The sequence below is a fragment of the Choloepus didactylus genome, chromosome 3 (genome assembly GCF_015220235.1).
Source record: "Choloepus didactylus isolate mChoDid1 chromosome 3, mChoDid1.pri, whole genome shotgun sequence".
In the NCBI taxonomy this organism is placed as follows: domain Eukaryota; kingdom Metazoa; phylum Chordata; class Mammalia; order Pilosa; family Megalonychidae; genus Choloepus; species Choloepus didactylus.
In genome coordinates this window covers 140,321,222-140,333,452 of record NC_051309.1, presented here as the reverse complement: position 1 = coordinate 140,333,452, position 12,231 = coordinate 140,321,222, and the positions used below count along the sequence as shown (strand labels likewise).

At 36.3% G+C, this 12,231-nt stretch overlaps 1 protein-coding gene across 7 annotated transcripts in view; it reads right to left on the bottom strand.

The window, feature by feature from the left end:
- LARP1B (La ribonucleoprotein 1B) overlaps positions 1–12,231 on the bottom strand; it is a 221,445-nt gene that overhangs the window by 174,112 nt on the left and 35,102 nt on the right. For 6 of the 7 annotated variants that reach the window (XR_005215957.1, XM_037830640.1, XM_037830638.1 and 3 more), the window contains one exon: positions 4,646–4,820. Coding sequence is in view for 5 of the 7 variants with exons in the window: in XM_037830640.1 (XP_037686568.1) it covers positions 4,646–4,820 (175 nt within the window). In the remaining 2 variants the exon portion in view is untranslated. Of the gene's footprint in view, positions 1–1,723; positions 1,762–4,645; positions 4,821–12,231 lie in introns of all 7 variants that reach the window. The other variant, XR_005215958.1, reaches the window with a different exon arrangement.

Here is a 12,231-nt window from a genome sequence, read left to right as displayed (position 1 = left end):
TAGAAATGTGCTGTCCAATAAAGAGCCATGAGTCATATGAGGCTACTGAATCCCTTTAAAAGTGTAGCTAGTCTTGAGATCAACTCTAAGTATAAAATAAGCCCCAGATAGCAAATACTTCATATGAAAAAAAAGTTAAATATATTTTATATTTATTTTAGGTTATAATGATATTTGGATATAGAGATAAATTTAAAATATTATTAATTTCATCTGTTTTGTACTTTAAGGCTACTGAAATTTATAAAATTACATGTGCAGCTCACATTATATTGCTATGGGGTATTGCTGCTCTACAATTTTATCAAATCAATGGTACTCATATCACTAGTAAGTCCACAAAAATAGTTCAAGTGAAAAATAGGATCTGAAATGTCAATGTTAAAACTAATACTTACGAGAATGGGAAAAATGTTAACTCCAGCAAACTCTATTCCAAGAACTATTTTTGTTCATACAGTGAATAAAAGCTTTTAAAGTAGATAAACAACCCCCACCATAGTAACTGGACCTGGGGACTGACTCCATCGTCTCATGTAACTTTGTGAGACTTAATTAGATTACTACCTAGTTCATATAAAAATGCTTAAAACAGGACCTGGCACACAATACAGAAATCAAAACCTACTATTTTTAATACAGAAATTTAACCTTTTAACACCCACTTAATTTATTATAAAATCATCCCTAATTGTTTTCCAAGCTTGAATTATGCTTCTAGCATGATGTGAACCATTTCACTACACATGTGCTTTCATATCATTTGGCATTAAAATGTCAGAGAATTTGGGTAAAACAAGAAAATTTAGATGAGTATTTTAAAAAAGACATTTTAGGGGTATTCATCTTATGATAATTAAGCCGTATCTGTGGTTTTCTGCATCCATTTTCTTTCACTATGAAAGGATTTCAAACTATACATTTGTCAAAGTAAAGTTTAAGGATAACAGTAAACTTCTAATTTTCCAAAATCAAATGCTTTTGAATGTGACTTAGATTACTGGACATTAAAATTAAAGAAAAAATAGTAAACATACTTAAACATTAATCATAAGTTACAATTTGTGAGAACATAAAAAAAAATTTCTTTGCTGGTTTAACTGAAAATTGTCAGTGACTCACAAAGATAAATTACCGTATGTATTCCACGTTATCTTTTATGTCATTTTTGTCCACCTTGGGAAAATCACTGCTGAGTAAATACACAGGACTCTTAAAAAGGATTATGTATTTTATGTGTGTCCTTCAAGAATACTTCTGCATATCAAGTTTTCAAAAGAAATCCTACAGCTTATCCAATAATCATTAGGGATCCTCACAAACATTAAAAAATAAAAACAAAAACCAAGATTGTCAGGGACCTGAATCTCTCAATTTTCAGGAATGAAATCCCTTTATTATCCAGTGTATGAATGGATGAGTACAAAAATGGGGACAAAAACTAAATGAAAACTAGGGTGGGATGGGGGGAATGATTTGGGTGTTCTTTTTTATTTTTTATTCTTATTCTGATTCTTTCTGGTATAAGCAAAATGTTCAAAAATAGATTGGGGTGATGAATGCACAATTATGTGATGGTGCTGTGAACAGCTGATTGTACACCATGGATGACTGTATAGTATGTGAATATATCTCAATAAAACTGAATTAAAAAAAAGTTAATAGGACAATACTATAAAATCCATGGAACTGCAAAAGCTAAAATTCAAAAGTAACATCTTACCATTTCCCTGATCTGTCTTTTTTCTGGTACATTAAGGTCTTTTGCATAGCACAAAGGTCAACCCATGTTAGATAATTCAATCGCCATATGGGAAAAAATAGAAATTTAATTTGTTTGATGAAGACCAAAAATGTTAAAATACTTTACCATACAAATTCTTCAGAAAGTGTATATATCAAGATTTATGTTTGTAAAATTTATGGGTCTTCTAACTGGAGATAAAAAAAAAAAAAAGTAAAGATAAAGATTTTACTACTTTTCTACATCTATAAGCACACACACATAAAGAAATTCTAGGCCTCCTATACCTTATTTCCATTTCAAATTTTTAGTGATATAGTGTTCTCCTACTGAATTTAGGAAATCAGGGTTTCTTATCAAAAGGGGATTATTAAGGTCAGAAATTTGGGGCCGAATTTACATTTTTATGCCCATGGTCTACTGTACACTAGAATATCTCCAAGAACATTCCATATGTCCGTATTTCCTCATTATTCACCTGGTTTCATAAATATAATCTGTAAGAACCTAAAATGATAACATTTTAATATACAGACTCGGTTTCAGGCAATATGCATGTGCATACATCTAAATGTATATTAAAAACACAAGAAATATACATTATGATTTTATTCTTTTAATTTTATTAAAATGCATAAATGGTTAATGGGCAAGCATCATCAACTTCAATGATCTATCTTTAGAGCCCTGTGGAAGAGAATTTCCCATTTTATATAACTTACCAGATATCTGTTCATAAGCAGGATAAAAATGCCATCTTGGACCCCAAGTTTACACAATAAATAAATCTAACTTACACAATGAGCCATTATTTAAAAAAAAATAAAAATAAAAAAAAAGCCCTGAAACAATGTTACTTTTATTCAACTTTTAAAACACCTGCCAAAGTTGCTTGCTCAGTCTAGAGGCACAGAAGACTGACAAAGAAAAATAAAATAAAAATATCCAGGAGAGTGTCCATCATCAATGCTTTCACGATGGGCAGTTCTCTCACACTGAGATATCAAAAATACATTTTGAAGAATAAAAAAAACCCTTTTCTTTCTTAAATTTCTTATTTAGTACCCACTTAATAAAATTTATAGTCCATTTGAATTATTATGACAACATGCCAGTTATGCAATGTATACTATATTGAAGGAAAAATCAAATAGCAAAGAATCTAATACTTTGGGTTCTGTATTAACATATACAAGTCTGGAAGCAAAAGACAGACTCTTGTAGTATTTCCGGAATAATATTTAACTTTCCCACTGTGAATAAAAGTTGCCATTGTAGCTCAGGCCAATTACAGACAAATGGGCAGCTCCTATAAAAACAACGAAAGTTCTCTGGTCTGTCTCTCATCACCACTGAGGTGGTTATCTCCACTGTAGTGTCGGCCCAACTTTCTCCACAAGGATTTGGAGTAGACATTCTTGCACAGAAGACAGTCCTGGTTGCTCTCATTTCTGCAGCACGATTTGTTCCAATATTTATATTGATATTTCAGTGAGTCACCTATTCCACTGTATATTCCAATCAAATGACATCCAAGAGCATCAGCAGGTTATCACCCTGACTGAAAAAGGTTTAAGCACACATCTTTTTCCAAGAGGGACTATCTTAAAAATGAACCAGGATTTTGTCAACACAATTTGTGGAATCCATTTTCTCAGGAAGTGGATTCATTAAACAAGCTCACAAGACCAGTGTATAAAACCAGAATGTCAGAGTAGCCATCTATAATTTGCAACATAATTGTTGTGCAGATGTCAGAATGACCAGCACATTCCCTTCCTACAGATGTTCTTCATGCAAAGCCAAATCCTAATCAGAAAGTAATTTGATGTGTAAGGAAATCTGAACAAGAGGAGGTTCGTTTGATGAATTGAAGGTTAAAGGAATCAGGGGAGATGGAGTCACCAACACGGAGAGAACATACAACGTGCCTTGGCTGCAGCTCCCTGCATCCACTGTTCCAAGAGGAATGGCCTTGCCAATAGAGCGTCACCACTCCAAGTTCCTCCTGGAGGCCCTGTATCCTCCAAAGAGGACTACAGGTACACTCCTTCTTCTACATTTCCATCATTGAGTAACCATATTTTGAATGGCAAAGGTTTTCTTTTTGTTCCAAAGAAACTGTATCATTTTTCTCATTGTGAGTTAAAATGTATTGATTACAACAAATGAACTTATGAAAAAGAATAGAATAACAATCATTCTGTTGCTTTCACCCAGAAAATTATAGGTGGATAATCATTGTGTCTCTTTCTATGTATGCATATCAGGTTGAAAAACATAAAATTTCCATTTTGTGGATAAAAAAAAAAAAAAAAAAAATCAACCAGGAAAAAAATATCTTAACATTAAAGCATGTTTTGGAGGTTAACCACTTTTGGAATCCATAATCGTAACAACTTCTCAAGAGAACCCCAATTTTGCTTTAGAATGTAGGGGAGTCTGTCTTTTCAAGGCAAGGCCTGAAAATCCACCAGAGTACAGTGGTATAACAAAATTAAAGGAAATCTATCCCATTCCTGAGTATAAGACTTTTCTTTTAAGGGTAAATAAATATCTAGACTATTCTCAATCTTACAAGAGGAAAATTGGCATAGTATGTCTAATTATTTAATAAATTAAAAGACAGAAGATAAAAGGTAAAAACTCTTGTGCCTGACAAATATAAAACTAATTTAAGAGCAATAAATACAAGAGCTTTACCAATAGTTCTTAGACCCCTATTTAACTTACAACTCTGTGTGGGAGTCAATATGAATAGAATTTAGCAACATTGAAATCATTTACTTATCTTTAATTTTCCTAATGAATCCAAATATACTAAAAAAAAGATAGGTAAGTAAACTGGACCAAGCCGCATTGTCTACTGTTGTCTGCTCTAGAAGAAAGAAAAACTGCTACCTGTATGTGAGCCAAAGGCTTGGCCCGGTACGAACTCCGGGCAATCAATCAGTTGAGAGAAGTCTGTTTGAGGCACACTACGTGGAGGAGGTCCAGGAATTGGCCATTTTTCTGGCTCTATCTTTTTTCTCATCTTCTCACCCACAATTTCCACTTCTGTGCTATCTTTCAGTGCCTAGCAATGGAAATTTTGAGATACTGAAGAACATAAAAATTTCACTGCAATGCCCTCTAATTCTAACTTAAAAATTTAAAAATAAAAATTAATGCTTCCAAAAATATCCAATAAATTACTTACTTTGATATCAAAACATGACAGAACAAAATTTAAAATCATTGCCCTTTGTAAAGTAATATCCCAATTTAACAGTGGAGTGTTGTAGCACATTATTTAGGTTGAACAATTAGAATATAATCATTAAAGGATATTGTATAAACCAGAAGCAAACTAACTTTTACCATCTAATTAAGCTTCCTTGTCAATTTTGTATTTCACTCTCGTATTTTCTTCTCTTCCCTTAAAATGAAATAAACAAAACTTAGGCATTATCACTGCAATTACAATAAGCATTTATTGAATGATAACTATGCACACACGCATCATTCCTTATCTAACCCAGTAAGGTAACGATTACCACGATTTCACGGATGAGGAAACTGAACTTCAAAGAAATCAAATTTCTTGACAAACATCATTGACCCGGTATAACCCAGCATCAGGACTCAAACCATTATCTGTCTACCTTTCCAAAACTCTTAGCCATTAAAAGCTATAGCGCCTCTCAAATATAAATGTGCTATAATTTAACTATAAAAATTAAAGCCTTACTGATCTGAATTTGAACTGAAACTCAGAGTACTCTTTTAAAATTTAAATTAGAACACCAAATACATACTATAAAAACTTAACATACATACTTATTAACATAAAAATTAAAACTTTAATTGGAGAATATGCTTTATGTATTACTTTAAGAACCACAGAAGCTCTTTATGTTCTTTTTATATTCGCATAATACTCAATTGTCAACATATTTTCAGGAACTGTACAATACTTTAAAATTAGAACTAAAAATTAATTAAGAACTCTTCTGACAGGAATCAGGACTGTAACAGAAATTAAAGTGTGAAATATAGAATGGTGAAAGATAAGGAAGAATACTATGGTGTTGGGTTTCAGCTGGCAACTACCTTTATTATTTTTTTCCTAATATTTCCTAGTTTCATCCACTAAAAAAAACACAGGAAACTATGTTCCACTGATTCTACCTCTGAAAGTCACAGTAACCAGAAGAAGATAATTAAATTGTAAAATACATAGACACAATGCACTGCTACTCAGCAAAAGAGCAATGAACTACTGATTCATGCAACAACATGGATGACTCTCCAAAAACTTTACAAGAGGCGAGAGACAAAAAATTTCTATTTAAACAAAAGCCAAAATCAAACAAAACTGATCTATGGGAGTAGAAGTCATAAATGTGGTTAGGGAGAGGTGACATCACGAAGATGGTGGAGTGAGATGCTCTCAGGAACAGAGCCTGACCCCCTTCAAAGAATTTTTTTTAAAACAAGCAAAAACAGACAGAACCATCTTTTTCAGGGTTGCAGAAAACAAAGGTTAATAACACTAACTGAGCTAGTGCCAAATCCAGAAAAAGGCAACCTAAAAACATTAGCTAAATCTCACAGCACCTTTGCTGGCCCTGTCCCTAACCCCTCCCTCCCCAGCTCTGTGCACAGATAGCCAGTTTGAGCTTTTCCCATGGTTACCTATTCCCTGTTCCTAAGGCAGTAGTATAACCACTTAGTATATACTGCAGTGAATGTATGTCTGTACAATCTGTCTGGTGGCAGTCTGAATGAACTAGGATGCTCATCTCTGGCTCCCCACTTCCAGAACTTGCTCTGGACACAGAAGCAGCTCACCAGGAAGCAAAGCTGTGTTAAGAAAACAAACAGGAGGCGGGGCAAGATGGCGGACTGGTGAGCTGTATGTTATAGTTACTCCTCCAGGAAAGTAGGTAGAAAGCCAGGAACTGCGTGGACTGGACACCACAGAGCAATCTGACTTTGGGCATACTTCATACAACACTCATGAAAACGTGGAACTGCAGAGATCAGCGAAATATGTTAAGTTTTTGTGGCCAGGGGACCCGCAACCCTCCCTGCCAGGCTCAGTCCCGTGGGAGGAGGGACTGTCAGCTCCGGGAAGGAGAAGGGAGAACTGCAGTGGCAGCCCATACCAGAAACTCATTCTACTGATCCAAACTCCAACCATAGACAGACTGAGACCAGACACCAGAGAATCAGAGCAGCCAGCCCAGCAGAGAGGAGACAGGCATAGAAAAAAAACAGCACGAAAAACTCCAAAATAAAAGCGGAGGATTTTTGGAGTTCTGGTGAACATAGAAAGGGGAAGGGCAGAGCTCAGGCCCTGAGGCTCATATGCAAATCCCGAAGAAAAGCTGATCTCTCTGCCCTGTGCACCTTTCCTTAATGGCCCTAATTGCTTTGTCTCTTAGCATTTCAATAACCCATTAGATCTGTGAGGAGGGCCCTTTTTTTTTTTTTTCGCATCCTTTTTTCTTTTTCTAAAACAATTACTCTAAGAAGCCCAATACAGAAAGCTTCAAAGACTTGCTATTTGGGCAGGTCAAGTCAAGAGCAGAACTAGGAGAGCTCTGAGACAAAAGGCAATAATCCAGTGGCTGAGAAAATTCCCTAAACACCACAACTTTCCAAGAAAACGGGGGTGTCTGCTCATAGCCATCATCCTGGTGGACAGGAAACACTCCTGCCCATCACCGGCCCCATGACCCAGAGCTGCCCCAGACAACCCAGTATGACGGAAGTGCTTCAAATAACAGGCACACACGACAAACTGGGCATGCACATTAGCCTTCCCTGCAACTTCAGCTGATTGTCCCAGAGTTGGGAAGGTAGAGCAGTGTGAATTAACAAAGCCCCATTCAGTCATCATTTCAGTAGACTGGGAGCCTCCCTACACAGCCCAGCAGCCCAGAACCGCCCTAGGGGGATGGCACTCACCTGTGACATAGCACAGTCATCCCTCAACAGAGGACCAGGGGGTGCACGGCCTGGAAGAGGGATCCACTTGCAAGTCTCAGGAGCCATACGCCAATACCAAGGATTTGTGGGTCAGTGGCAAAGACAAACTGTGGCAGGACTGAACTGAAGCATTAGACTATCGCAGCAGCTTTAAAACTCCAGGATCACCAGGGAGATTTGATTGTTACAGGCACCCCCACGCCCTGACCGCCCAGAAACACGCCCCACATACAGAGCGGGCCAACACCAACTACACACGCAAGCTTCGTACACCAACTGGACCCCACAAGACTCACTCCCCCACTCACCACAAAGGCAAAGCAGGGGAGAACTGGCTTGTGGAGAACAGGTGGCTCGTGGACACCACCTGCTGGTTAGTTAGAGAAAGTCTACTCCACAAAGGTGTAGATCTGATAAATTAGAGATAAGGACTTCAATTGGTCTACAGATCCTAAAAGAACCCTATCAAGTTCAGCAAATGCCAAGAGGCCAAAAACAACAGAAAATTTTAAAGCATATGAAAAAAACAGATGATATGGATAACCCAAGCCCAAGCACCCAAATCAAAAGATCAGAAGAGACACAGCACCTACTCAAAGAACTAACCATGAACAATGAGACCATAGCACGGGATACAAAGGATATCAAGAAGACCCTAGAAGAGCATAAAGAAGACATTGCAAGACTAAATAAAAAAATAGATGATCTTATGGAAATTAAAGAAACTGTTGACCAAATTAAAAAGATTCTGGACACTCATAGTACAACACTAGAGGAAGTTGAACAACGAATCAGTGACCTGGAAGATGACAGAATGGAAAATGAAAGCATAAAAGAAAGAATGGGGAAAAAAATTGAAAAAATCGAAACGGACCTCAGGGATCTGATAGATAATATAAAACGTCCAAATATAAGACTCATTGGTGTTCCAGAAGGGGAAGAAAAGGGTAAAGGTCTAGGAAGAGTATTCAAAGAAATTGTTGGGGAAAACTTCCCAAATCTTCTAAACAACATAAATACACAAATCATAAATGCTCAGCGAACTCCTAATAGAATAAATCCAAATAAAACCACTCCGAGACATATTCTGATCACATTGTCGAACACGGAAGAGAAGGAGCAAGTTCTGAAAGCAACAAGAGAAAAGCAATTCACCACATACAAAGGAAACAGCATAAGACTAAGTAGTGACTACTCAGCAGCCACCATGGAGGCAAGAAGGCAGTGGCACGACATTTAAAATTCTGAGTGAGAAAAATTTCCAAACAAGAATACTTTATCCAGCAAAGCTCTCCTTCAAATTTGAGGCAGAGATTAAATTTTTCACAGACAAACAAATGCTGAGAGAATTTGCTAACAAGAGACCTGCCCTACTGGAGATACTAAACGGAGCCCTACAGACAGAGAAACAAAGAAAGGAAAGAGAGACTTGGAGAAAGGTTCAGTACTAAAGAGATTCGGTATGGGTACAATACAGGATATTAATAGACAGAGGGGAAAAATATGACAAACATAAACCAAAGGATAAGATGGCTGATTCAAGAAATGCCTTCACGGTTATAACGTTGAATGTAAATGGATTAAACTCCCCAATTGAAAGATATACATTCGCAGAATGGATCAAAAAAAATGAACCATCAATATGTTGCATACAAGAGACTCATCTTAGACAAAGGGACACAAAGAAACCGAAAGTGAAAGGATGGAAAAAAATATTTCATGCAAGCTACAGCCAAAAGAAAGCAGGTGTAGCAATATTAATCTCAGATAAAATAGACTTTAAATGCAGGGATGTTTTGAGAGACAAAGAAGGCAACTACGTACTAATAAAAGGGGCAATTCAACAAGAAGAAATAACAATCGTAAATGTCTATGCACCCAATCAAGATGCCACAAAATACATGAGAGAAACACTGGCAAAACTAAAGGAAGCAATTGATGTTTCCACAATAATTGTGGGAGACTTCAACACATCACTCTCTCCTATAGATAGATCAACCAGACAGAAGACCAATAGGGAAACTGAAAACCTAAACAATCTGATAAATGAATTAGATTTAACAGACATATACAGGACATTGCATCCCAAATCACCAGGATACACATAATTTTCTGGTGCTCATGGAACTTTCTCCAGAATAGATCATATGCTGGGACATAAAACAAGCCTCAATAAATTTAAAAAGATTGAAATTATTCAAAGCACATTCTCTGACCACAATGGAATACAATTAGAAGTCAATAACCATCAGAGACTTAGAAAATTCACAAATACCTGGAGGTTAAACAACACACTCCTAAACAATCAGTGGGTTAAAGAAGAAATAGCAAGAGAAATTGCTAAATATATAGAGACGAATGAAAAAGAACACAACATACCAAAACCTATGGGACGCAGCAAAAGCAGTGCTAAGGGGGAAATTTATAGCACTAAACGCATATATTAAAAAGGAAGAAAGAGCCAAAATCAAAGAACTAATGGATCAACTGAAGAAGCTAGAAAATGAACAGCAAACCAATCCTAAACCAAGTACAAGAAAAGAAATAACAAGGATTAAAGCAGAAATAAATGACATAGAGAACAAAAAAACAATAGAAAGGATAAATATCACCAAAAGTTGGTTCTTTGAGAAGATCAACAAGATTGACAAGCCCGTAGCTAGAATGACAAAATCAAAAAGAGAGAAGACCCATATAAACAAAATAATGAATGAAAAAGGTGACATAACTGCAGATCCTGAAGAAATTAAAAAAATTATAAGATACTATGAACAACTGTATGCCAACACACTGGATAATGTAGAGGAAATGGACAATTTCCTGGAAACATATGAACAACCTAGACTGACCAGAGAAGAAATAGAAGACCTCAACCAACCCATCACAAGCAAAGAGATCCAATCAGTCATCAAAAATCTTCCCACAAATAAATGCCCAGGGCCAGATGGCTTCACAGGGGAATTCTACCAAACTTTCCAGAAAGAACTGACACCAATCTTACTCAAACTCTTTCAAAACATTGAAGAAAATGGAACACTACCTAACTCATTTTATGAAGCTAACATCAATCTAATACCAAAACCAGGCAAAGATGCTACAAAAAAGGAAAACTACCGGCCAATCTCCCTAATGAATATAGACGCAAAAATCCTCAACAAAATACTTGCAAATCGAATCCAAAGACACATTAAAAAAGTCATACACCATGACCAAGTAGGATTCATTCCAGGCATGCAAGGATGGTTCAATATAAGAAAATCAATCAATGTATTACAACACATTAACAAGTCAAAAGGGAAAAATCAATTGATTATCTCAATAGATGCTGAAAAAGCATTTGACAAAATCCAACATCCCTTTTTGATCAAAACACTTCAAAAGGTAGGAATTGAAGGAAACTTCCTCAACATGATAAAGAGCATATATGAAAAACCCACAGCCAGCATAGTACTCAATGGTGAGAGACTGAAAGCCTTCCCTCTAAGATCAGGAACAAGACAAGGATGCCCGCTATCACCACTGTTATTCAACACTGTGCTGGAAGTGCTAGCCAGGGCAATCCGGCAAGACAAAGAAATAAAAGGCATCCAAATTGGAAAAGAAGAAGTAAAACTGTCATTGTTTGCAGATGATATGATCTTATATCTAGAAAACCCTGAGAAATCGAGGATAACAGCTACTAGAGCCAATAAACAAACTTAGCAAAGTAGCGGGATACAAGATTAATGCACATAAGTCAGTAATGTTTCTATATGCTAGAAATGAACAAACTGAAGAGACACTCAAGAAAAAGATACCATTTTCAATAGCAACTAAAAAAATCAAGTACCTAGGAATAAACTTAACCAAAGATGTAAAAGACCTATACAAAGAAAACTACATAACTCTACTAAAAGAAATAGAAGGGGACCTTAAAAGATGGAAAAATATTCCATGTTCATGGATAGGAAGACTAAATGTCATTAAGATGTCAATTCTACCCAAACTCATCTACAGATTCAATGCAATCCCAATCAAAATTCCAACAACCTACTTTGCAGACTTGGAAAAGCTAGTTATCGAATTTATTTGGAAAGGGAAGATGCCTCGAATTGCTAAAGACACTCTAAAAAAGAAAAACGAAGTGGGAGGACTTGCACTCCCTGACTTTGAAGCTTATTATAAAGCCACAGTTGCCAAAACAGCATGGTACTGGCACAAAGATAGACATATAGATCAATGGAATCCAACTGAGAATTCAGAGATAGACCCTCAGATCTATGGCCGACTGATCTTTGATAAGGCCCCCAAAGTCACTGAACTGAGTCATAATGGTCTTTTCAACAAATGGGGCTGGGAGAGTTGGATATCCATATCCAAAAGAATGAAAGAGGACCCCTACCTCACCCCCTATACAAAAATTAACTCAAAATGGACCAAAGATCTCAATATAAAAGAAAGTACCATAAAACTCCTAGAAGATAATGTAGGAAAACATCTTCAAGACCTTGTATTAGGCGGACACTTCCTAG